Raw genomic sequence first — 27,306 nt, forward strand, 5'->3', positions numbered from 1 at the left:
ATCTACCTTAGCGGGCAGAGGGGTTGCCCCGTCTTTAGTAATCCTGTGGCCCAGGAAGTCAATGGTATCAAGTCCGAACTGGCATTTGGCAGGGTTGATTGTAAGACCGTACTCACTCAGTCGGGCGCAGAGTTGACGGAGGTGGGACAGATGCTCCTGACGACTGCCGCTGGCTATGAGGATGTCATCCAAATAGATGAACGCGAAGTCCAGGTCCCGTCCCACCGCGTCCATTAACCGCTGGAACGTCTGTGCGGCATTCTTCAGGCCGAACGGCATGCGGAGGAACTCGAAGAGGCCAAACGGGGTGATGAGAGCCGTCTTGGGGACGTCGTCAGGATGCATCGGGATTTGATGGTACCCTCGGACAAGGTCGACCTTGGAGAAGATCCGGGCGCCGTGCAGGTTTGCCGCAAAGTCCTGAATGTGCGGCACAGGGTAGCGGTCCGGTGTGGTAGCCTCGTTCAGCCTGCGATAGTCGCCGCACGGTCTCCAGCCCCCCGTCGCTTTGGGCACCATGTGCAGGGGGGAAGCCCAGGGGCTGTCGGACCGCCGGATGATCCCCAATTCCTCCATTCTCTGGAACTCCTCCTTCGCCAGTCGGAGCTTGTCCGGGGGAAGCCGCCGAGCACGGGCATGGAGGGGTGGTCCCTGTGTCGGGATGTGGTGCTGTACGCCGTGCCTGGGCATGGCTGCTGTGAACTGCGGTGCCAGAACCGATGGGAACTCCGCCAGGACCCTGGTGAAGTCGTTGTCGGACAGCGTGATGGAGCCGAGGTGAGGGGCTGGCAACTGGGCCGCGCCCAGGGAGAACGTCTGAAAGGTCTCGGCGTGTACCAGTCTCTTCCTGGGCAGGTCAACCAGCAGGCTGTGAGCTCGCAAAAAATCCGCACCCAGAAGCGGTTGGGCTACGGCGGCCAGTGTGAAGTCCCACGTGAACTGGCTGGGGCCGAACAGTAGCTGCACCTGACGGGTGCCATAGGTCCTTACTGTGCTGCCATTCACGGCCCTCAGGGGGGGACCCGGTGCCCTGCTGCGGGTGTCGTAACTTGTCGGAGGTAAAACACTGATCTCAGCCCCAGTGTCGACGAAAAACCGGCGTCCCGACCTTCTATCCCACACATACAGGAGGCTATCCCGATGGCCAGCCGCCGTAGCCATCAGCGGCGGCTGGCCCTGGCGTTTCCCGGGAACTTGCAGGGCGGGCGGCAACGGCGGGCTTCTGCGCCCCACCGCTGGTGGTAGAAGCACCAGTGGTCATTGGGCCGGGGGTTAGTGGGCTCTGCGGCCGGGCCTGGACTGGTTTGCTGCCGGGAGCGTGGCTGGGAGATCCGTGCGATGGACGCCCCGCTCACCTTTTTGGCGTTCCACAGCAAGTCCGCCCGGGCTGCCACCTTCCGGGGGTCACTGAAATCCGCGTCGGACAGCAGCAGGCGTATGTCCTCGGGCAGCTGCTCCAGGAATGCCTGCTCAAACATGAGGCCTGTGTGTCCCTCGGCCAGAGACAACATCTCGTTCATTAAAGCCGATGGAGGTCTGTCGCCCAAGCCATCCAGGTGCAGTAAACGGGCAGCCCGCTCGCGCCGTGAGAGTCCGAAAGTCCTGAGGAGCAGGGCTTTGAATTCCGTGTACTTGCCGTCTGCCGGGGGCGACTGTACGAACTCCGCGACCTGGGCAGCTGTGTCCTGGTCGAGGGAGCCCACCACGTAGTAGTAGTGGGTGTCTTCTGAGGTGATCCGGCGAACGTGGAATTGGGCTTCGGCTTGCTGGAACCATAGGTCCGGGCGCTGTGTCCAGAAACCCGGCAGTTTCAACGAAACCGCATGAACAGAGGCGGCGTCGGTCATTTCTGGTCCAAAAATCGTTTGGACCGTCGGGGTCACCAATTGTAGCGGTGTGCTACACGCAGCGCTAAAATTACGACACGGAGTCGGTAACTGCAGTCGAAGGAAAAACTTTATTCGAAAACTTCAGCCTCACTTTTAAGCCTCTGTCAACCGGCCCCCCATGGCGAAGAGGCTCCAAAGCTCTGTGCTCGCAAACCCCCGTAGGCTATCTAATTGTGAGTCGGTTCGCATACGCTAGGAAATGAGCCGCCACAGACAGATTATTTCACTTTTAATTGACCATATCACAATTCCAAAGGGTCAGAAGTTTACAAACAAAATCAAAAGAAATCAGCCAAGAGCTCAGAAAAAAAAAAAATTGTGGACCTCCACAAGTCTGGTTCATCCTTGGGAGCAATTTCCAAATACCTGAAGGTACCACGCAGCCATCATACTGCTCAGGAAGGAGACGCATTCTGTCTCCTAGAGATGAACGCACTTTGGCGTGAGAAGTGCAAATCAATCCCAGAACAGCAGCAAAGGACTTTGTGAAGATGCTGGAGGAAACAGGTAGACAAGTATCTATATCCACAGTAAAACGAGACCTATATTGAAATAACCTGAAAGGCTGCTCAGCAAGGAAGAAGCCACTGCTCAAAAACAGCCATTAAAAAGCCAGACTACAGTTTGCAAGTGCACATGGAGACAAAGATCTTGTTTTGGAGAAATGTCCTCTGGTCTGATGAAGCAAAAATAGAACTGTTTGGCCATAATGATCACCGTTACGTTTGGAGGAAAAAAGTTGAGGCTTGCAAGCCAAAGAACACCATCCCAACCGTGAAGCATGGGGATGGCAGCATCATGTTGTGGGGGTGCTTTGCTGCAGGAGGGACTGGTGCACTTCACAAAATAGATGGCATCATGAGGAAGGAAAATTATGTGGATATATTGCAGCAACATCTCAAGGTGTCAGCCAGGAAGTTAAAGCTCGGTCGCAAATGAGTCTTCCAAATGGACTGTGACCCCAAGCATACCTCCAAAATTGCTTAAGGACGACAAAGTTAAGGAATTGGAGTGGCCATCACAAAGCCCTGACCTCAATCCCTAAGAAATTTTGTGGGCAGAACTGAAAAAGTGTGTGCGAGCAAGGAGCCCTACAAACCTGACTCAGTTACACCAGTTCTGTCTGGAGGAATAGAACAAAATCCCAGCAACTTATTGTAAGAAGCTTGTGGAAGGTTTGTGAAAGAAATAAAAGCTGAAATAAATCATTCTCTCTACTATTATTCTGACATTTCACATTCTTAAAATAGTGATCCTACCTGACCTAAGACTAGAAATGTTTTCTAAGATTAAATGTCAGGAATTGTGAAAAACTGAGTTTAAATGTATTTGGCTCAGGCGTATGTAAACTTCTGACTTCAACTGTAATTGTAAAAATCTCATCTTCTGCCTTTCCAATACATACCCATTTTCCCACTAGGGCTGAAGAATTCTTTTGAAGTTAGAATAAACTCTAGATTATACATATGGTTATTTGAACCTCTCAACTTCTGTATGGTTCACTTAGGTTTGTATTGAAGTTCAAAATTCAAAGTAAACTTATCAATGTGTATATACTGTATATGTCCCCATATATAACCCTGAGATTTATTTTCTTGCATACTCAATAAATCTACAAAATAATAGCCATTACAAAATCAGTGACAGACTGTGCCAACTTGTGTGTTCAACCAGTGTGCAAAAGACAACAAATTGTGCAGACGAAAAGTAAGAAATAATAAGTGATAAATATAGAGTACATGAGATGAAGAGTCCTTGAAATTGAGTCCATTGGTTCTGGGAACAGGTAAATGATGGGACAGGTAAAGTTGAGTGAAGTTATCCCCTTTGATTCAAGAGCCTGATGGCTGATGGGTAGTAACTGCTCCTGAAACTGGTGGTCTGAGTCCTGAGGCTCCTGTACCCTCTTCCTGGCGGCAGCAGCGAGAAGAGGGTATGTTATGGGTGGTGGGGGTCCCTGATGATGGATGCTGTTTTCCTGCAACAACGTTTCATGTAGATGTGTTCTTTGGCAGGGAGGGCTTTACCCATGACCAATGGAGCCATATCAACTACTTTTTATAGGATTTTTTATTCGAGTGCTTTGGAGTTTCCATACCAGGCTGTGATGCAACCAGTCAATATACTCTCCACTACACATCTATAGAAATTTGTCAGTTTTAGATATCACACTGAATCCCCATAAACCCCTAAGGAAGTAGAGGTGCAGCCGTGCTTTCTTCACAATTGCATTTACGTGCTGGACCCAGGACAGATCTTTCGTAAAAATAGCACCAAGGAATTTAAAGTTGCTGAGATTTAGTTTTATTCAAAGAGATTAAAATAGCAAAATTTGTATTATTTTGTGTAATTCTGGTCACTGAATAACACTAAGGGTTGGAAAGAGTGCAGAGGAGGTTCACTGGACTGTTGCCTGGATTGAAGTGTTTTAGCGAAAAAGAAAGGTTGTTCACATTATGTTTCTGGAGCATCAGAAGCTGAGGGATAAGACCATAAGTCATAAGAGCAGAATTAGGCCATTCGACCTATAATGGCTGCTCCGCCATTCCATCATAGCTAATTTATTATCCCATTCAACTCGTTTCTCCTGCCTTCTTATCATAACCTTTGTCACTCTTACTAATCAAGAAGCTATCAACCTCCGCTTTGAGAATACTCAATGACTTAGCCTCCACAGTTTTTTGTGGCAATGAATTCCACAGATTCACCACCCTCTGGTTAAATAAATTCCTCCACATCTCTGTTGAAAACAGAAATCTTCTATTTTGAGGCTGTGCCATCTGGTCGTAGACTCCCCTCCCATCCTTTCCACATCCACTCTATCTAAGCTTTTCAACACTCCTCATACATTATCCTTCTCATTGCCGGAATCATTCTTGTGAATCAGCTCTGGACCCTCTCCAATGTCAGTGCATCCTTTCTTCGATTAAGATTAGATTTATGTGATTATTGGACTGTAATTTATATCGCTCTCCTTCAGCTTTCTGTTTTTGTTTCTTTTGCCCATTGGTGGGTTAGGGCTCTGGGTGGGTGATATGTTGTTTCTGTGAGAAAAGGGGGGTTGGGGATTTGGGATTGGATGTTTTTGTTGGTTTTTCTGTGTGGGTAGTCTGTTAGTTTTTATGTATGAGTGAGGGGGGTTGGTGGTTTGATGCTATTGTCACTGTTCTCTTCCGCGAGGGATGGGGTTGTGGGGTTTGATGTTATTGTCACTGATTTTTTTGTGAGGGAGAAGGTTAAGGATTTGATATTATTGTTGCTTTTTTTGGAGGGTGGGGGCTGGGGGTTTGGGGTTCGATGTTCCAGCCACCATTTTCTGTGTGGGCTATCTGTTAGCTTGTGTGTGAGGGAGGAGGTGGGGGGGGGGTTGGGGTTAGCAAAAGTTGTTTCTTTTTCCTTTTCATGTGGGGTGGGGGTTGATGTCTTTTCTTTCTTTTTTCTGTATTTCATGGCTATCTGAAGAAGGCGAATATGAGAGTTGTACATGCATACTTTAACAATAAAATGAACCTCTGAGGGGGCCCGAAACTGCTAACAATACTCCAAGTGAAGCCTGACTAGTGCTTTATAAAGCATCAGCATTGTATCCATGCTTTTATATTCTAGTCCTCTTGAAATGAATGCTAACATTGCATTGACCTTCCTTACCTCTGACTCAACCTGCAAATTAAGCTTTACAGAATCCTGCATGAGGACTCCCAAGGCTCTTGGTATCTCTGATGTCTGAATTACCCTCCTGTTTAGAAAACAGTCTACAAAAATAGTCGCAGCGGAATGGAAGATTGCAAATGCCATTCCACTCTTTAAGAAGTGAGGATGGTAAAAGAAAGAAAATCGTAGGCCAATTAGCCTAATATCAGTGGTTGGGAATGTGTTGGAGTCTATTATTAAGGGTGAGGTTTCGGAGTACTTGGAGACTAATGATAAAATAAGTCAGTCAGCATGGTTTCTGTGAAGGGAAATTTTGCCTGACAGATCTGTTAAGAGTCCTTCGAGGAAGTAACAAGCAGGGTGGACAAAGGAGAGGCAGTGGATGTCATTTACTTGGATTTTCAGAAAGCATTTGATAAAATGCCACACATAAGGTTGCTTAAGAAGATAAAATCCTATGGCATTACAGGAAAGATACTGGCATGGATAGAGGAATAACTGACAGGCAGGAGGCAGCGAATGGGAATAAAAGGGTCCTTTTCTGGTCGGTTGGCTGTCAGTGACTAGTGGTGTTCCTCAGGGATCAGTATTAGGACCACTACTTTTCTCATTGTTTGCCAATGATTTGAATAATGGAATCGATGGATTTGTGGCAAAGTGTGCAGATGATACAGACAGGTGGGGAGAGGGTAAGTAGTGCTGAGGAAGCAATACAATTGCAGCAGGACTTAGACAAATTGGAAGAAAGGTCAAAAAAGTGGCAGATGGAATACAGTATTGGGAAATGTATGATAATTCATTTTGGTAAAAGGAACAATAGTGTGTACTGAGAAGAACTTAAAAGAACCAATGGTGCTTAACCGCCACTCCTTTGCTTGCATCTTTGAAAACTGCTCTATTTCCATCTTTAATATCCCTATTTTCCCCTTTCAGGGTTCTTTTGAAGACCCTAACCTGGAGTTACATGCTGACTATGGTTCTTTGTGGAAATGGGAACCCCTCTGTGGCTTTCACAACTGGCCGTTGTTCAGCACACCAAGAGCGCAGCCTAACATCTTCGCTCGCCTTTGGAGATCCAAGTTTTCAGGGCTCTGGAGACAGGGGGATAGGAAGTCCATGTCCAGGCAGGAGATCGGTGTGTCGTGGGAGATGGAAGAACTAAGGCTGAGTGCCCAGGGACATGAAATCTTTGGGCACCGAACTCAGAAAAAGTGACGCAATGGACTTTTAGAGCATCATGCTAAGTACACATCTCTGAGGTGCGCCAGTATCGATTGTCAGCAAGATCAAGATGTATTTCCAATCTGCACAGGTTGTGGTCTTTTGGCACAGGATGTCATGGATCAAGTTGAAAAGGGATGTACAGAGGCCCAGGTTCTGAAACATTTTGATCAGAACTGTAGGAACGATTGTATTAAACACTGAGCTGTAATAAACAGCATCTTGAGATAGGCATTTGTATTGTCCAAGCGATCCAAGACCAAGTGAAGAGCCAAGCAGATTGCATCCACCATAGACCTATTGTGAACGTAGGCAATTTGCAGTGGTCCAGGTCCTTGCTGAGACAGGAGTTAATTGTAACCATAACCATCCTCTCAAAGCACTTTGTCACTGTAGCTTTGAGTGTTACTGGACGACAGTCATTAAGGCAGCTTATCCTGCTCTTCTTGGGCACTGGTATCATCGTTGCACTTTTGAAGCAGGTGGGAACTTCCGACTGTAGCAATGAGTTTGAAAATATGTAGCATGGAGCCGAAAGAGATGAGAGAGACCTTAAATCAACTTTTTGCATCTGTATTTACTCAGAAGATGGACAGAAACTATAAAACTGAAGCAAAGCAGCAGTGAAGCCATGGACTACATACAGATTACGCAGGAAGTTCTTGTTGTCTTGGTCTAGGTGCAAGTTAGGGACTGGGCAGATTAATAGCTTGGCATGGACTAAATGGTCCAAAGAGTTTGTTTCTATGCTATAGTGCTCTCTGACTCTATTTCACAAAAAACTGCATCCTCTCCAGTATCATCACTGCAGCAGCCTCTGCTTCTACCCCCACACCTCCTTCATTAACTTTGTACTTCTATACACTTACAATCTTACCTCTTCCCTCTGAATCCTGTTATAGAGTTTGATCTGAAAGAGTAACATATACCTTTTGCCTCCACAGCATTCTGGATTTTGATTAATACCTTTGTCAAAGACAGATCCTCCCTAACCAATCTAAGCTATTGATGACAGCTGTGTAGTAAATGTGCTTTAAATGGACTTCAGTAAGGCCGCTGACAAGGTCCCACTTGGGAGATTCATCAAAAGTTTAGGGTTCCATGTGATCTAACTTCTGTCCACATTAGTAAATTGGATTCAGAATTGACTCAGTAATAGGAGACAGTGATGATGGTAGAGGGCTTGTTTTTGTGACTGGGTATATGTGACAAATGGTATTTCACAAAGATAATTGCTTAGGTCCTTATTTGTAATATACCTGAATGACTTGGATGTGGACATAGGAGACATCACCAGTGTTCACAGATGAAATGAAGATTGGTGGATTGGTTAACAGTGCAAAGGGTAGGGTGATATTTATGTGTTGGTGAAATGGACTGAGAAATGGCAGATGGAGTTTAATTCTGATAAATGCAGCCTGGGAGCACCTAAGAGGCCAAAAGTCATAAAGTTAATGATGAAACATTCTTTTCAACATTTTAATCAAGATCTATTTTTGTTTTGTACAATTTTAGAGTGAAAAAAAGGAAAGGAGCACCATGCAAAAGTTTGGGCACCCCAAGAGATTTGAGCACTCAAATAACTTTTACCGAGGTCTCAGACCTTAATTAGCTTGTTAGGGCTATGGCTTGTTCACAATCATCATTAGGAAAGGCCAGATGATGCAAATTTCAAAGCTTTATAAATACCCTGACTCCTCAAACCTTGTCCCAATAATCAGCAGCTGCCTAGCATGCTGAAAACTAAAATACACTGTAAATGATACCCACAAAGCAGGAGAAGACTATAAGCAGATAGCTAAGTGTTTTCAGGTAGCCATTTCCTCAGTTCATAACGTAATTAAGAAATGGCAGTTAACAGGAACAGTAGAGGTCAAGTTGAGGTCTGGAAGACCAAGAAAACTTTGCCAGAGAACTGCTCGTAGGATTGCTAGAAAGGCAAATCAAAACCCCTGTTTGACTGCAAAAGACCTTCAAGAAGATTTAGCAGACTCTGGAGTGGTGGTGCACTGTTCCACTGTGCAGTGACACCTGCACAAATATGACCTTCATTGAAGAGTCATCAAAAGAAAACCTTTCCTGCATCCTAAACAAAATTCAGTGTCAGAAGTTTGCAAAGGAATGTCTAAACAAGCATGATGCATTTTGGAAACAAGTCCTGTGAACTGATGAAGTTAAAATGGAACTTTTTTGCTTCAATGAGCTTAGGTATATTTGGAGAAAAAAGGTGCAGAATTTCATGAAAAGAACATCTCTCCAATTGTTAAGCATGAAGGTGGATCGATCATGCTTTAGGCTTGTATTGCAGCCAGTGGCATGGGGAACATTTCACTGGTAGAGGGAAGAATGAATTAAATATCAGCAAATTCTGGAAGCAAATATCATACCAGCTGTAAAATAGCTGAAGATGAAAAGAGGATAGCTTCTACAACAGGATCCTAAACACACCTCAAAAACCACAATGGACTATCTCAAGAGGCACAAGCTGAAGGTTTTGCCATGGCCCTCACATTCCCCCAACCTAAGCATCATCGAAAATCTGTGGATAGACCTCAAAAGAACAGTGCGTGCAAGATGGCCCAAGAATCTCTCAGAACTAGAAGCCTTTTGCAAGGAAGAATTGGCAAAAATCCCCCAAACAAGAACTGGAAGACTCATAGCTAGCTACAGAAAGCTGTGATACTTGTCAAAGGGGGTGTTACCAAGTACTGACCATGCAGGGTGCCCAAACTTTTGCTTTCGGCCCTTTTCCTTTTTTGTATTTTGAAACTTTAAAAGATGGAAATAAAAAAGTACTCTTGCTTAAAATATTAAAGAAATGTGTCTTCTGTAACTTTATGCCTTTTGGAAATCAGGTCATCTTTTACTCAATTAGCTATTCACAGTAACAGAAATTTTGACCAGGGGTGGCCAAGCTTTTGCACGCCACTGTACACGTGATTAAGAAGGCACGTGGGATAGGAGTCTATTTAGTCTGGGCAGAGAATATAAGAGGTGACTCCAAACTTATAAAACATTGGTCAGACCTCAGCTGAAGTACAGCATGCAGTGCTAATTCCACAGTGTAGGAAGAATGTGAAGCTACAGGAGAAGATGCAGAGGTTCACTGGGTTGCCGGGGATGGAATGTTTCAGTTATGACAAGAGGCTGGGTCTGTTTTCCTTGGAGTCAATGAAGTTAAGAGGATATGTGATTGAGGTTTACAAAATAATGAGGGGTATAGAGACAGTAGACTGTGGGAAACTGCAGGATGTAGATAGGGGTTTGAGGGGGTCTTAAGGGGATATTTTACTACCCAGTGAGTTATAAGCACCTAGAACAATATGCCAGTAATATAACTCATTTCTGCCCAAGCTGCTCTGTTTAAAAAGTTTCAGTACTGAATAGGGATTGGATAGGCTGAGTATCCTTGGAAAGGAAGAGGAATTCATATGCAAAATTGTGCCAGGCGTGCATTGGGTAGATGGTAAGATTTTTTCCCCCTAACATGAAGAAATCCAAAACCAGAGAGCAGAATAGTTTGGCCAGAGTAGGCCAAGTAGTTTCCAGAGGATCTGAGAAAGACTTTTCCTCTCAGAGGGTGGTTGGAATTTGGAATACAGACTTTAAATGTTAACATATCTTATACTGTCAGAGTAAATGGACTCTACAATATTTAACTAGTATCTGGATTGCCAAGTACTAGAATTGCCAAGGCACAGAACGCTACTACCAAGTGATGGTAAATGTGATTGGTATAGGTGGGTGTGTTTGGTGGGCATGAACACAATGTGCAGAAAGATACATTTTTATGCAATATAACTTATGATCCTATTTACCCCAATGCAACACATCTCAAATAGATGCAGACACCATTCCTCCACTAATCCCCACTCCAGAAATGTTACAAAGTCATTCTGGAGCCAACCAATGAATATTGCGACCTTAACAGGCCAAGTCATTTTATTTAATACAATGATGTGACCATCAAAGTCTGCATGGGTGATCTGTAAGCAATGTTTGATTTCAATTGATACAAGTGTAAGACTATTTATGCTATAAGCCACTCCTTCTGTGGAAAGTGGGGTGCATCATCCTCACTCTCTAACAGTTGTGGTCTTCATGCTTAGAAGGCCTGCCAGTACATTGCAAATTGGCTACTACAGCTCCTTGATTCTTCCTTTCATCAGAATTCCCTACATTTCTATCAAATTAAATCAGACATGCCTCACACACCACCCAAACATGCTTTGACTGGTCACATACCATTGCCTTAAATACAATGAATGGTGTCTTGACCTATTAAGGTTCACCACCCAGGCAGAACTTGTCCTCCATTGCACACTCTTCACAGCTGTACCCATTTTACAATCTGGTCTTCATTGCTTGAGAAGAAAAGATCACCAGTTGAAAGTCCACATAGAGTGCTACTTGGCTTTAGGTGACTTGTCATTAACTGCAGTACGAGTTACCAAGACTGGCAACTCTCTCCTTAGATGATCAAGGAAGCTGAAACTTCATGCCCCTTTCTTTAGCAAACACCCAGATCCATGGAGATCCCATGAACACAGAACAGCACAGCACAGAAACAGGCTTTTTGACCAATGTTGTGCTGAACCAATTAAATTAATAATCAAATAGCCAACTAATCTCTTGTGCCTACACAATGTCTATATCCTTCTATTCATGAGCCTATTTAAACATCTCTATTATATCTGCCTCTGCTATCACCCCAATTGCACCCACCACTTCTGTGTAAAAAAAAACTTGCCCCTCACACTTGTGTTTTAAGAACTTACTCTCTCTCCTTAAATGCATGTGTTTTGGTATTAGGCATTTCAACTCTGGGAAAAGATACAGTCTGTCTATTCTATTTAAGCCTATCAAAATCTTATACACCTCTAACAGATCTCTCCTCAGCTTCCACCACTCCAGAGAAAACAACCCAAGTTTATCCAACCTCTTGTTATAGCATATGGCCTCTAATCTAAACAGTACCCTGGTAAACCTCTTCTGCAGCATCTCCAAACCTTGACACCCTTCCTATAATGGGACAAACAGAACTGCATGCAATACTCCAGATGCAGCCTAACTAGAGTCTTATAAGGCTGCAACATAACTTCCTGACTCTTGAACTCAATGCCTCAACTCAAGCTTGTCATATGCATTATTAACCTGCGTAGCCACTGGACCCCAAATCCCTCTGCTCATTAACACTGTTAAGAACCTTGCCCTTAATAGTGCACTATCTCTTTGCATTTGACCTACAAACTTGCAATGCTTCACTACATCTGCTATCTGCTGTTAAACTCGATCTGACATTTACCTGCCCATATCTGCAATTTATCTATATCCAACTGTATTCTTTGCCAGTCTTCTACTCTATCCACAATACCACCAGTCTTCGTATAATTTGCAAATTTACATTTACCCATTTACATTTTCATAAAGGTAATTATATACATAACAAACAGCAGAGATCCAGTACAGATCCCCACAGAACATCAGTAATCATAGACCTCCAGCTAGAATCAGTTCCTTCAATCACTACCCTGTCTTTTATGTGAAAGCCAGTTGTAAATCCAAATGGCCTATTCACCACAGCTCCCATGCATCTTAATCTTCTGAATGAGCTTCCCATGAGGGACCAAGAGAGACAACATCCACAGCTCTACCTTCATCAATCATCTTTGTCAACTTGTCTAAAAAAGTCAATTAATTAGTAAGACATGACTTGCCCTGCACAAAACTATGCTGACTCTCCCTAATTAAGCCATGGTTTTCCAAATGTTTGTTAAATCCTATCCCTTAAAAATTCTCTCCAGCATCTTCCCTACCACTGACATGAAACTCACTGGTCTATAGTTTCCAGCATTAACCTGATTCCCTTCTCGAATAATAGATCCATGTTCTGTATTCTCCCTTCTATCTTATGCCCTTTTCTGCAAGACGAGAAAGAGTAATGGGTGTGAAGGACTGTGTTAACTCAGTGAATGGAGTACAGAATTAAACGCGACTATGATGAAGGTATGATACCGTAGACCAGTTAGATTGAACAGATCCACTGACTAGGCAAATACAATAGATGGATTCACCTGCAATTTAAGTGGAGAAATGTAACAGAGATGCCAGTGAGGGCAATAGATGATGTAAACAATAAAACTGAGCCTCTAACCCTGATGAAGCTCAGTACAAACCTGCTTAGATCATTAAAATATGGGCATAATATCCCACAGTATTGCCGTGCCAGTGACACACTTTCTGCAACATCACCACATTCCAACAATGCTACAATGCAGTTGTGCAGCCAACCAACCAACTATATCGCTCTAATCCACCTTCAAAATTTCCAACCATGCCTCCTTTATCTCAGTAGCCAGCCTCTTTCTCACCACGCTGGAGAAAGAGTATCTGCCTTCTCACAATACACCAAGGAAAGTGTCTCTTCTGAAGTAGACTACAGCCTTTATCTCTCTTGATTCAACTACAACTCTTCCATTTCCCTGACAGTAAACTGAAGTTCTTTCAACTTGCTTCATTAAGTTCTCCCTGAACACACAGACAACTTAAGTGGCTTCCTAATACACCAATTGTTAAAGAATAGCTGGAAAACCTAAAAGACAATATTTTGGTAGCCAAGTTTAAAAAGCTAAACATTCATATGTCCCCTTGTATTAGCCATCTTTGACCTGGGAAAAAGTCTGTCTATCCACTTAATCAATGCCTCTTATCATCTTGTACATCCCTATTAAGTCACCTCTCATCCTTCACTCCAAAGAGAAAAGCCCTAGCTCACTCAACCTATCTTCCTAAGGCAGGTTCAGGCAGCATCCTGGTAAAATCTCCTTTGCATCTTTGCTAAAACTTCCACATCCTTCCTATAATGATGTGACAAGAACTGAGCAATATTCCATGTGTGGTCTAACCAGAATTTTATGAAACAGCAAAATTACCTCACGGCACCCAAACGCAATCCCCAACTAAGGAAAACCAATATACCACACGCCTTCTTAATAACCCTATCAACTTGCACATCAACTCTGAGGGATGTGGACCCCAAGATCCCTCTGTTTCTCCACACGGCCAGGAATCTTGACATTAATCTTGTATTCTGCTTTCAAATTTGACCTTCCATAATGAATCACTTCACATTTAGAAACGTAGAAATCTACAGCACATTTTAGGCCCTTCGGCCCACAATATTGTACCAACCATGTAACCCTAATCTAGAAACTGCCTAGTATTTCTCTACCACATAGCCCTCTATTTTTCTAAGCTCCATCTACCTATCTGAGTCTCTTAAAAGACCCTATTGAATCCCCCTCTACCACATTCTCTGGCAATGCAGTCCACACATGCACCCTTGTACTTACTTCCAAGCACCTTAAAACTATGCCCCCTTGTGTTAGCCATTTCAGCCCTGGGAAAAAGCTTCTGGCTATCAACACGATCAATGCCTCTCATCTCTATCAGGTCAACTCCCATTGCCCATCACTCCAAGGAGAAAAGGCCAAGTTGACTCAACCTATTCTCATAAGGCACACTCTCCAATCTAGGCAACATCCTTGTAAATCTCCTCTGCACTCTAACTATAGTATCCATATCCTTCCTGAAATGAGGTGACCAGAACTGGACACAGTACTCCAAATGGGGTCTAACTAAGTTCTTATATAGCTGTAAAATTACCTCACGGCTCTTGAACTCAATCCCATGCTTGAAGTCCAACACACCAAATGCCTTCTTAACAACACTGTCAACCTGCGCAGCAGCTTTGAGTGTCCTATGAACACAGACCCTATCAATGTTCTGCATCCTATCAATGTTGCACAGTAACCTCTGACAACATTCCACACTATCCACAATATCCCCAACTTTTGTGACATCAGCAAACTTACTAACCCACTCTTCCATTTCCTCATCCAGGTCATTTATATATATATAAAAAAAATCGCAAAGAGGAGGGGTCCCAGAACAGACACCAGCAGAACACCACTGGTCACCAATCTCCATGCAAAATAAGAACCATTCACAGCCACCCTTTGCCTTCTGAGGGCAAGCCAATTCTGCATCCACAAAGCAAGGATCCCATGCCTCATTACTTTCTGAACGAGCAGCACATGGGGAACCTATCAAATGCCTTACTGAAATCCATATACACTACATCCACTAATCTACCTTCAAAGTGTTTAATTGCATCCTCAAATAATTCAATCAGGTTCAAAAGACATGACCTGCCCTTGACAAAGCCATGCTGACTATCTCTAATCAGATTATATCTCTCCAAATGCTCATAAACCCTGCCTCTCAGGATGTTCTCCAACAACTTGTCCACCAATGAAGTAAGACTCACACGTCTATAATTTCCTGGGTTATCTCTACTCCCTTTCTTGAACAAGGGAACAACATTTACAACCTTCCAATCCCTTGGTACTTCTCCTGCCCCTATTGATGATGCAAATAATTTTTCTGGGTTGAACTCCATCTGCCACTCTTCAGCCCAGCTCTGAATCTTGTCACTCTCCACACTATCCACAACTCCAACAACCTTCATGAACAAGGTCATGAACAACCTTCAACCTGCATGTCCCCCTTCCACTTCCTCATCCAAGGCATTTATGAAAATCACAAAGAGCAGGGGTCCCAGAACAGAAAAATATGGACAAGATGGGTGAGTGCTAGAGGGCAGGATAGTTGGTGTTGCCCCCTTGTTCAAGTTAGGCTCTAAGAATAAGCTGGGAAATTATAGACCGGTGAGCTTGACATCATTAGTGGATAAATTATTGGAAGGTATTCTAAGGGAGCAGATATATAAATATTTGGATAGACAGGGCCTGATAAGGGATAGTCAATATGGCTTGTGTATGGTAGATCATTTCTAATCCACGTTTTAAAAAGAGTTTTTTAAAAGAGATTACCAAGAAAAGTTGAGACAGCAAACATAGTCTACGTGAACTTTAACAAGATCTTTGAAAAAGTCCCTCAAGGGTAGCTGGTCTTGAAGGTTCAGTTGCTTGGCATTTATGACGAAGTAGTAACTTCAATTCAACACTGGTTTAGCACAAGCCAGAGAGTAGTAGTAGACAGTTGTTTCTCTAAATGGAGGCCTGTGACTAGTCGTGCGTCACAGGGATTGATGATTGGTCTATTGTTGTTTGTCATGTATTGAATATTTTGAGATTCTTCTTCTCCAATCCCATTCGCAACATGCTTGTGTGTTAGACACCAGTCTATCATTTCAGAGGTGCAGAAAACATTGAGCTTCAGGAACTCAGTGTGTCAACCAGCAGCAGTGGAGACAAATAGACGGTCAAATGGACTAAAGGAGGGAAGATAGCCAGTACGCAGAGGTGAGGGGAAGGGACAAGGCAGGAGCTGGCAGGTGAAATGTGGAACTAGATGAAGGGGTGAAATGGTAAAGAAACCTACAGGTAGAGGAAGGGGAAGTGGAAACAGCGATAGAGGCTGAGGTAATGGGTAGAGGTGACAAGGGGCTGCAGATAATGGAATCTGACATGAAAGGAAAGTGGTGCATGAACTCTTTCAGTCATAATGAAGGACTCAAAACATTGACTGTCCATTTCTCTCTGCAGATGCTGCCTGACCCATTAATATTCTTCACCCACTGCTTATCTTTTTACTTCAGATTCCAGTATCTGGAATATCTTTAAGACTCCGAAAAAAAAGGAACAAGTTCTTCAGAAAAGTCTGTGAGAAATAAATTAATTCAAATTAAACAAATTCTCTTCAGAAAATATGAGATAAGTATATGACATTTGGAAGTGCTTGGGAGGAATGAATGATAATGGACCTGTGGTTCACAAAGTTCTTTAATTCTAAAATTCAACGATTTCTGGTTTCCCAAAACATGCATATACCTGCTGTATAAAATCTTGAGAGATACTTATAACAACAAAGGCAACACCTCTGCAGATACCACAAATATCAGAATCAGAATCAGGTTTAATGTACATATAATACAAAAAGATAGGAAAAGTAGTGAGGTAGTGTTAATGGGTTTATTATCCATTTGTATATCTGATTTGGAGGGGAAGATGCTGTTCCTGAAACATTGAGTATGTGTCTTCAGGCTCCTGTACCTCCTCCTTGACGATAGTGATGAGAGGTGATGAGAGGTGTACCTCCTGGTGATGGGAGTCCTTAATGACAGATGCCACCTTTCTGAGGCATCACCCTATTGAAGATGTCTTCAAGGCTGAGAAGGCAAGAGCCTATGATGAAGCTAGCTGAGCTTGCAACCTTCTGCAGCTTTTACTGATCCATTGCAGTGGCCCCTCCAGTGACGTAGCTAGTTAGAATGCTCTCCATGGTACATCTGTAGCAATCCGCAAATGTCTTTGGTGACTTCTTTGTAATTGCATCCATATGTTGGGCCCAGGATAGATCTTTAGAGATGTTGACACCCAGAAACTTGAAACTACACACCCTTTCCACTACTGATCCCTCAATGAGGTTCCCTTGACTTTGCCTTCCTGAAGTCCAAAATCAATTGCATGGTCTTACTGATATTCTGTTGCGGCACCACTCAACCATATAGCCTCAAAAATTCCAATCTCAAGGATCATCCTACATTTGGAAAACAAAATCTCTGGACTTAGAAACAAAAGTTCTGCCTGAAATAAAAGTTGGAGCTGGTTAATTACAATACAAATAATATAATGACCCTATGGGTGCTGATAATTACCTGTGCATTGGACTGCTTCTGCTCTTCAATTTTGCCTGGAGACTCGCTCCTCGCTCTGTGACGCTCTGACACGGTGCAAACTACGCTGCCTGATGGGCTAAATCTGTTCAACAAGCATAGCAATGACGGACAGTTTAGTCAGCAAATAGGGGAGTGCAGCAAATGGACAGGAAATTGAGACTAAACACATACATACTATATAGCGAGAAAATATTCTGACAGGAACTAGTGTGGAAAAGTCATTCTCTTCACTTTCCTTATGTGAGTCTGCTCCCAAACTACTGATTCCACTACTTCTATCTGGCAAATGTCTAAAACTGAGCTAGACTGCTTGCAATCTCAGCATTATGTTGCAGCCAATGCATCAGACTACATATCCATGCTATCACTACAACTGACTATCTCTACCTCTGCACATCTGCCAGTTTCACCTGTTGGGGATAATTCTGGAGTTATGAAATCCTGGATAGCTGACAAATAATCAAAATGAGAACCAGTCTTCATGGAATAAAGCCTGTTTACAATTTAACTTATTTCAACTGACACTAATATTACTGAAACCCGTCACTGGGTGTGGGACATTCTGATTACATACGATTGTCACTGCAGAGGGGAAGACAAAAGACCTTCATGTTCATGTTAATTGGTGGCAATTGAAAACTTCAGTTTGAGAAAAGGGAAGGCATTGATTGGACATCTCCTTTATTAGCATATTGTTGAAAGCATATCTCTCCCACTTAATGCAAAGTTCAGGACAGATCACTTTTGTCACAATATTCTGGCTAGTTGTATGATCAAAGAGCTATCTCTCAACATTGCAATAAAAGTACATTTTGGGTGTCTGGAGTTTGTGCTCAGAAGCTATCAGACCACCAAAAGTATTTGAATATTCAAAAAGAGTTCAGTTAGTGGGGCACACCATCTTTGTAAATATGTAAGCTTTGAGAGCAGGTCCTCAAAGTGTGTGCAGAACAGATGGCTGATGTGTTTACGGATATTTTTAATCTCTCCTTTTCCCAGTGTGTAATACCATCCTGCTTCAAGTGGCCCATCATTGTCTCTGTACCTAAGGAAACCAAGGTAGCATGCCTAAATGATTGGTGCCCTGACGCACTTACCTCAAATACAAGCAAATGCTTTGAGAGGCTGGTTAAAGACTACATCTGCAGCATTTTACCACCTACACTGGACCCCCTACGATTCACCTACCAACTGAACCAGTTTATTGATGACACCACAGCCACCGCACTATAGACAATAGACAATAGGTGCAGAAGTAGACCATTCGGCCCCTCGAGTCTGCACCGCCATTCTGAGATCATGGCTGATTTTTAGAGTCCTTATTTTTAGCGGTGATGAGACAGCCTACAGAGGAGAGGTTAACGCCCCGACACAGTGGTGCCAAGGTAACAAACTCTCCCTCAATGTCCAAAAAAAAAGAGCTGATTGTGGATTACAGGAGGAACGGAGACAGGCTCGCCCTAATCAACATCAGTGATCAACATCCTCTGCAGTTGAGAGGATGAGTAGTTTTAAGTTCCTCAGTATACAAATCACTGAAGATCTCACCTGGACTGTACACACCGGCTGTGTGGCAAAAAAGCACAACAGCGTCTCTTCCACCTCAGGTGACTGAAGAAGTTCGGAATGAGTCCCCAAATCCTCAAAACCTTCTACAGGGGCACCATTGAGAGCATCCTGACTGGCTGTATCACCGCCTGGTACGGAAACTGCACCAACCTTGATCGCTGGGCACTGCAGAGAGTGGTACGGACAGCCAAGTGCATCTGTGGACATGAACTTCTCTCCACTGAGGACATTTACAGCAACAGGTACAAAAAGAAGGCCTGGAAGATTATCAGGGACACCAGTCACCCCAACCATAAACTGCTTCAGCTGCTTCCGTCTGGCAAACGGTACCGCAGCATAAAAGCCAGGACCAACAGGCTACGGGACAGCTTCTTTCTACGAGCCAGTAGACTTATAAATGCACGTCTGTACATTGCAAGGGAGTCATAACATAAAGATTTTTACTCCCTTGTGTTGGATGGATGTAAGTTTTAAATTAAATTCAATTCAAGTTTAATTCTGTGAAGTTACCTGTTTACATTCAAAATTTTAAAGTAGATAATTGTAGCCATTTAAACAGTCATTAAAGTTATTTTCATCTTTTTGTTCATAAGTATAAAACACTGTGTCAGGAGAGAACTAGATTACATCCAGAAGATCTATATTGAATAAAGACTTCAATATTAACAGCTTAAGGTTTTCTCTGGCGATTCAGCTCTGTTAAGTCACATCACCCACTCTGCTGCTGAATCCGTCATCTGTTTCAATGTTATAACAATTTCTATATGGTCCTCCTGATTTCCCCCATTCTTCTTGATGTTCCCCAAAATACTAATATGTATCACTCAGTTTTTTTCAAAGCGGTATATTAAGCCTTCCAAGAGACTTTTCATAAGGTGCTACACAAGAAGTTATTAAACAAGGTGTGGGACTGAAAATGTAGGGTAGGAATAATCAACCCTTGATACTGTAACGAGCAAAGTGCTGCAGGGACTAGAGGTGGGACCCAGTTATTCATAATGTAAAATGGCATGGATGAGGAGATTGTATGATTCTAATGAAAGAAAACTAAGTAGCAATGTGGACTGCAGACAGGATGCAAGAAGGCTTAAGTAAACAAGAAAACAATGACGAAAGTGTGATCTCATCCACTGACAGAGAAAAAAAGGAATGTAAGTGTTTTCCCCTCATGACGAATGCTAGAAGTCTGAAGTCAAAGTGGAAAACGAAGGCCAGGAGGAAGAGCTACAGATGGCGATAGAGGGTGACTTCTTCTAGTTCATCCACAAAACAGTTTAATTTCTTCTATTTATTGTCTTTTTTTTCCTTTTCAAGGTGGCTGGGAACCCACTGGAGTTCAGATCTACAGCTGCATTCAAATTGCAGTTCTTTACGGTTCCTGCTCTTGGAGCTCATCTAGTAGCCTAACGATTTCAATATCTCTAGGCAGGCTAAAGATGTGCGCCTTTGGGGTGTGGTCCTGCAGCCCTGAGAATGATCTGATTCCACACAGGTTTGGCCGAATGAAGCGTCGCAGGAGATTAAAACATCAGGATAGCAGTGTACACTGCTGTTTAAATAAGCAACACTGCAGACTGTTACACTGAAACAGTGAGCTGTTGGTTTCTCCTCTCGTTGTGGCAGGAGTGATATCTTAGTGAGAGAGAGAGAGAGCCTGTTGAGATGTCGAGGTGCTATCTTAGGAGTCTGTGGACATCATGTCATCGAAAACCTTGGCAAACTTCTACAGACGTGTGGTGGAATATGTGCTGAATAGCTGCATTATAGCCTGGTATGGGTACACCAATGCCTTTGAGTGGAAAATCATAAAAAAGGTAGTGGATTCATCCCAGTACATCACAGGTAAAACCCTCCCAACAGCTGAGCATGAAACGTTGCTGGAGAAAAGCAGCATCAAATCACCAAAGATCCTCACCACCCAGGCTATGCTCTTTTCTTGCTGTTGCCATCAGGTAGAAGGTATAGGTGCCCCAGAACGCATATCACCAGGTTCAAAAACTGTTACTACCCCTCCACCATCAGGCTCTTGAACCAAAGGGGATAGCTACACTAATTTAAGGATTCTGTAACATTGTTATTTCATGCTTATTATTTATTGCTATTTATTTATATCTGTATTTGCACAATTTCTTTACAGTTAACGGTTCCTGATGTTTGCAGTTACTACTCTATAGAGTTGCTAAGTATGCACGCAGAAAAAGAATCTCAGGGTTGGATGTGTAGAAATGTATGTACTCTGATAATAACTTTACCTTGAACTTTGAAGACTTTTTGATGGACTTTTTATATTATGGTCTCTAGGAGCTTTGCTACTGTTTGCTTGGTAGGTGGGGTGGGGAATGATGCTTTTGCTGGAGCAAGTGGGGAGATGGGGAGGGGGGTTCTAGCATTTCCTGTCATTCATTTTTTGAGGGTTTTCTCTCTGTTTTGTGGATGTCTGCGAAGAGAAAGAATTTCAGGTTGTATATTGTATACATTCTTAAATTGAGCCATTGAATTATCTATAGAAAGAGATACAAAACTAAAGTTTCAGTTAATCATGGTTCATCAGAATGGGGCAAAGTTAAATGTTTGTTTATTTATTCATTCAGAGGTACAGTGCAGAATAGGTAAAGTACAGTACAGTGCCGACCAACAACCCACTGATTAATTCCTAGCCTAACCACAGGCCAATTTACAATAACCAATTAATCAACTATCTGGTACATATTTGGACTGCGGGAAGACACCAGAGCACCTGGAGGAAGTCCAGGTACTTCATGGGAAGGACTCACAAACTTTCTTACAGAGAACGCCAGATTTTAACTCCAACGACCCAAGCTGTAGTAGCGTCATGTTAACTGTTACGCTACCATGCTGCCCCGCAAATCAAATCTGTTTTAAGTTACAGAGAATGGAGAGAATAAGGGAAAGTGATAGAGTTGAAGTCAGTTTGTTAACTTTCTCTGCTGTACTGTAAAATATTTTTTTTGCAATGTTAATTATAATTTTCAACACAAAGTATTTATGATCACTCTATTCTAAAGGCTCTTTAACAACATAATTACTAACATACAAGTTCTTCACCAATGCACACCATGAGATTGCTTGATGTTCCACAATATACTGATCTAGAAAGCCAACTTGCATATATTTCAAGATTTCTTTCCCACTTTATTTAACTTATCCAAATTAACATCTATAATTACTTTATCACTATAAATATGCACTCAAATTTCCTGATTTATGTCATGCATAATATTATAAGCATTAATTAGTGATCTCTTAGTAACTCCCACCAATGTTATTGAGTCATACAGCATGAAAACAGCCTCTTCAGCACATATGATCAATACCAGCCATTGACCCATCTATATGAATCCCATTTGTCAGTACTTGGTCCACAGCCTAATATACCTCGGTGATTCAACTCTCGTACAGATGCTTGGAAAATACTGTTACAGTGCCTATCACCATATTCAATATAACTACCTTCTGTGTGAAAAAAATTCTTCCTTATAGCCTCTCTAAACTGCTTGCTTCTCACCTTAAACAAGCCCCATGGTCTTAGTTACCACTGCCATAAGGTTTCTTACTAGTAAATAGGGTAAGTAGAAAGAAACATTCCCTTAAAAGTCAACAAGCCTTCCATAAATTCCATAAATTTGTAGAAGTAGTACAATCACTCCAATCAGGTATAATGCTCTCCTAAGGGTTTGTCAGCTGGCAAGTGGATGTAGAGGCCGACCTGAAATCCATATATTCTGTATTAACACCATAAGACAGAAAAGCAAAAAAAAGATAGGCCATTCAGCCCGAGTCTACTCTGTCATTTCATCATGGCTAATCCCTCTTCCCTCTCAATCCCATTCTCCTGCCTTCTCCCCATAATCTTTCACACACTGACTAATCAAGAAACTATCACTCTCTGCCTTAACTATACGCAATAAACTGGCCTCCACAGTTCCCTGTGGCATCAAATTCTATAGAGTCAGCACCCTCTGGCTAAAGAAATTCCTCATCCCCATTGTAAATGGATGTTCCTCTATTCATACACTTCCAGACACTGTATTCCATCTGTCACTTCTTTCCATTCTCTTACCCAAGTCATAAGTCCTTCACCAGACTCCCTGGTCTTCAACCCTACCTGCCCTTCCACCTACCTTTGTATTATCTGTAAACCTGGTCACAAAGCCATGAATTCCATCATGCAAATCATTACATATAACGTAAAAAGGAAACGGTCCCAACACCCACCCCTGTGGAACAGCACTAGTCACCGGCAGTTAACTAGAAAAGGGTTCCTTTATTCCCATTATTTGCCTCTGCCAATCAGCGACTGCACTATCCAAGCTAGTATCTTTCCTGTAATACCATAGGCTTTTGTCTTGTTAAGCAGCCACATATGTGGTCCCTTGTCAAAGGCCTTCTGAAAATCCAAATACATAATATCCACTGACTCTCCTTTGTTTATCCTACTTAATATTTCCTCAGGCAAAATTTTCCCTTAAGAAACCATGCTGACTTTGGCCTATTTTATCATCCTTAACAAGCATCTCCGGCATCTTCCAAAACATGAGGTCAGGCTAACTGGCCTATAATTTCCTTTCTTAAAGAGTGGAATGACACCTGCAATTTTCCAGTCCTCTGAAACCATTACCAGAATCTAGTGATTCGTTTAAGATCATTACTAATGCCTCCACAATCTCTTCAGCTACCTCTTTCAGAACCCTAGGTTGTCGACTCTCTGTTCCAGATGTTTTTATGTATTACATAATACTCAATCCAAAATATTTCTATGTTCTTCTATGTTTCTATGACTTATCTACTTTCAGAATTTCCAGCTTCTCAAACACCTTCTCCCAACAACTGCACTCATTTCTGCCCCCTGACAATCTAGAACTTTCAGCATGTTACTGGTGGGCTTACCTTCATATTTCATCTTTCACCTCTTTATGGCTGTTAAGTTGCCTTCTGTTGGATTTTAAAAGTTTCCCAATCCTCTAACTTCCCACTAACTTTTGCTCTACTATATGCCCTCTCTTTTGCTTTTATGTTAGCTTTGACTTCCCTTGTCAGTCATGGTTGCATCATCCTTCCTTTAAAAAACTTCTTCTTTGGGATGTATCTATCCTGCACCTTCCAAACTGCTCCCAGTTACTCCAGCACTTGCTGTTTTGCCATCATCTGCTAGTATCTCCTTCCAATCAACTTTGGCCAGCTCCTCTCTCATGCCTCTATAATTCCCTTGAACATTATAATACTGATACGTGTGACCTTAATTTCTCCCTCTCAAATTGCATTCTATCATATTATGATCACTGCGTTCTAAGGGTTCCTATATCTTAAGGTCCCTAATCAAATGTGGTTCATTACGTAATACCTAATCCAAAATAACCTTTCCCCTAGTGGGTTACCACAAACTGATCTTAAAAACCATTTCATAGGTATCCTACAAATTCTCTCTCGGTATCCGGTACCAACCTGATTCTCCCAATCTACCTGATTATTGAAATTCCTCATAACACTGCCCTTTTGACATGCCTTTTCTATTTCCCATTGTAATTTGTATTTCACATCCTGGCTACTGTCAGGAGGCCTATATATAACTCCTATCAGGGTCTTTTTACTTTTGCAGTTTCTTAACTCTACCCACTAGGATTCTTCATATTCCAATCCTATGTCATATCCTCCTGGATTTGATTTCATCTTTTAACAACAGAGCCATCCCACCCCCTCTGCCTAGCTGCCTGTCCTTTCAATACAATATCGTTCGAAGTTAAGCTCTCAACTTTGATCTTCTTTCAGCCACGACTCAGTCATACCTGTCAATCTCTAACTGCGCTACAACATCATGTACCTTATTCTGTATACTGTGTGCACTCAAATGTAACACGTTTAGTCCTGTATATTCATCACCTCTTTCAACATACACACTGCATCTGCTTAGATACCAACTCAGCCCTATCACTCTGATTCCCATCCTCTGCCAAATTAATTTACAACCTCCCCAACAACTCTAGCAAATGTGCCCACAAGGATATTGTCCTTCCCCAGAAGAGATCCCAATGATCCAGAAATCTGAAAACCTGCTCTCACACCAATTCCTCATCTGCCAAATCATCTTATTCTTATTCTCACTGGCACACAGCACAGAGAGCAATCCAGCTTTCCTTACCTAACTCTCTAAATTCTCTCTTTAAAATTTCCTCCTTCTTCCTACCTATGTCATTAGTGCCAATATGAACCAATACTTCTGGCTGCTGACCCTTCCCCTTTAGAGTGCCGTGGACCCGATCTGAAATGTCCCAGATATTATGGTGGATTAACTTAATGGATAAAGTCTGTAAATGGTTTTGTTTAACTTCAGAAAACTGATGCAAGGGCAGCCGCAATACAGTCCTTACAGATCAGAGTCAGGGGGTCAGGGTCCAGTGGCATGGAATGCAAGATGACTGGGGATCTTTCTCTGCCTTTACTACCGTTGCAATATGTCATGATTGTTAACCCGTGCCATTGTTAAGGTTCTGGTTGGATTGCTCTTTGTCTGGAACTGCCTCCTTGACTTTACTGTCATGAGTGACCCTTCCAGGAGCTAAGCGCCAGATGGCTAATCTCCAGACAACACTGCTCTTGCCACCTCAGAACTCACAAGTCTCTCCACCATGACAAGGTGATGATTCTCACATTAGCTTTGGATACCACTATGCAGTATCCTTTCAGCCTGCTCTGCTCCAAGGAAAACGAACCCGGTCAATCCCGCCTCCTCATAGCTGAAACACTGCATCTCAAGTAACATCTCTGCACCCTCTTCAGTGTAATCACATTCTTCCTATAGTGTGGTGACCAGAAAGGAACACAATTTTCCAACTGTGGCCAACTAAGGCATCTCACTTGCTGCATTCATGATCATATCTAGCAACTCTAATTTCTTCAGGGATCTTTGGAGATGTACATAGAGATCCCTTTCTTCCTCAATTCTCCCTACAACTTTTTCTGAGCTCCACCAAAGTCCAATTCTACATCATGATCTGTCCGGCTAAAATTGATTCTCACCACAGCACCGATTTCATCCCATGTTAATAGCACAGATTTCATCCGATGTTAATAGCACTTCACATCTGCTTGACAATACTGCCTGAAATTCCTAAGTGGGAATACCCTGAAAACTGAACTTCCAGTCGCATTTCCATAATGGACCATAATTCAGAAACAGAACCGGGTGTCTCTCTAACCTGTGATAAGAAGTTCTTAATTCAGACACCAGGCAGCAAAACTCATACTCACAGTACAGAGAAAGGTATTTATCTGTCTGCTCTGTTACTGAAAGCTAACTTGTTTTCCCTCTCTTCCAGTTTTAACAAAGAATCTTTGACCTGAAATATTAACTGTTTCTTTTCCACAAATGCTGCTTGCTGAGTGCTTCCAGCATTCTGTTGTTATTTCAGATTTCCAGTATCTACAAGTGCTACTCTCCTCAGCAGGATGCAATCCCCAACCCAATTCCTCAAGATGCAGACACAAATATGGTTGATGACTTATCTTAATATATTAAAATATCATTAAGTTAGAGGGGTTGCAATTCATAGATTCATAGCAATCTTGCCTGGACTAGAGGCTTGAGTTATAAGGAGTGATTGGATTGAGACTATATTCCCTCGAACGAAGGAGGCTGAGCAGTGATCTTATGGAGGTTTATAAACTCCTGAGGGTCATAGACTGGATAAAATAGTGACAGCCTTGTTCCCTTGGTAGGTTAAGAAGAGGGGAGAAAGATCTAAAGGGGTTTAAAATGCAAGTTTTCTCACACAAAGGATGGTGGGTATATAGAAAAAGCTGCCAAAGGAGGTGACAGAGGCACTTAAATATTTAAAATACACTTGGACAGGCATACATGGATGAGAAAAGATTTAGAGAAATATGGGCCAAAGACAGGAAAATAGGATTAGCCTCTGTTAGTCATTTCAGTCAGCATGGATGGGTTGGGCTGAACAGCCTGTTTCTGTACTGTAGAGTTCTGTAGATCTATTTAATTATTTAAATACACGGCTATCCTCGTCCAATTAGTTCAATGTTTTAGTAAAATACGTGGATGTATAATCCCAGCTACCATTAACTCTGAGTCAGCCAATTTAAACTAACTCATTCAACTCATCCATCAACCCTGGTGAATGACAGGCTACTTTTTCATCACTGCAAACAAAAGCCAAAAGTTTAAAAAAAAATGAAGCAATTATAGTTGTTAGATTCCTGCAAAAGAAGGAACAATATTTCCTCTATATAATCCATTCAATC

General features: G+C 42.5%; 1 protein-coding gene across 5 annotated transcripts in view; it reads right to left on the reverse strand.

Annotated features, from left to right (window-relative positions):
- Positions 1 to 27,306, reverse strand: part of zbtb37 (zinc finger and BTB domain containing 37) — a 56,796-nt gene that overhangs the window by 17,148 nt on the left and 12,342 nt on the right. For all 5 annotated transcript variants that reach the window (XM_059984937.1, XM_059984938.1, XM_059984942.1 and 2 more), the window contains one exon: positions 17,443 to 17,545. In XM_059984937.1, the coding sequence (XP_059840920.1) occupies positions 17,443 to 17,545 (103 nt within the window). The remainder of the gene's footprint in view (positions 1 to 17,442; positions 17,546 to 27,306) is intronic.

Source organism: Hypanus sabinus, chromosome 11, assembly GCF_030144855.1.
Source record: "Hypanus sabinus isolate sHypSab1 chromosome 11, sHypSab1.hap1, whole genome shotgun sequence".
Classification (NCBI taxonomy): domain Eukaryota; kingdom Metazoa; phylum Chordata; class Chondrichthyes; order Myliobatiformes; family Dasyatidae; genus Hypanus; species Hypanus sabinus.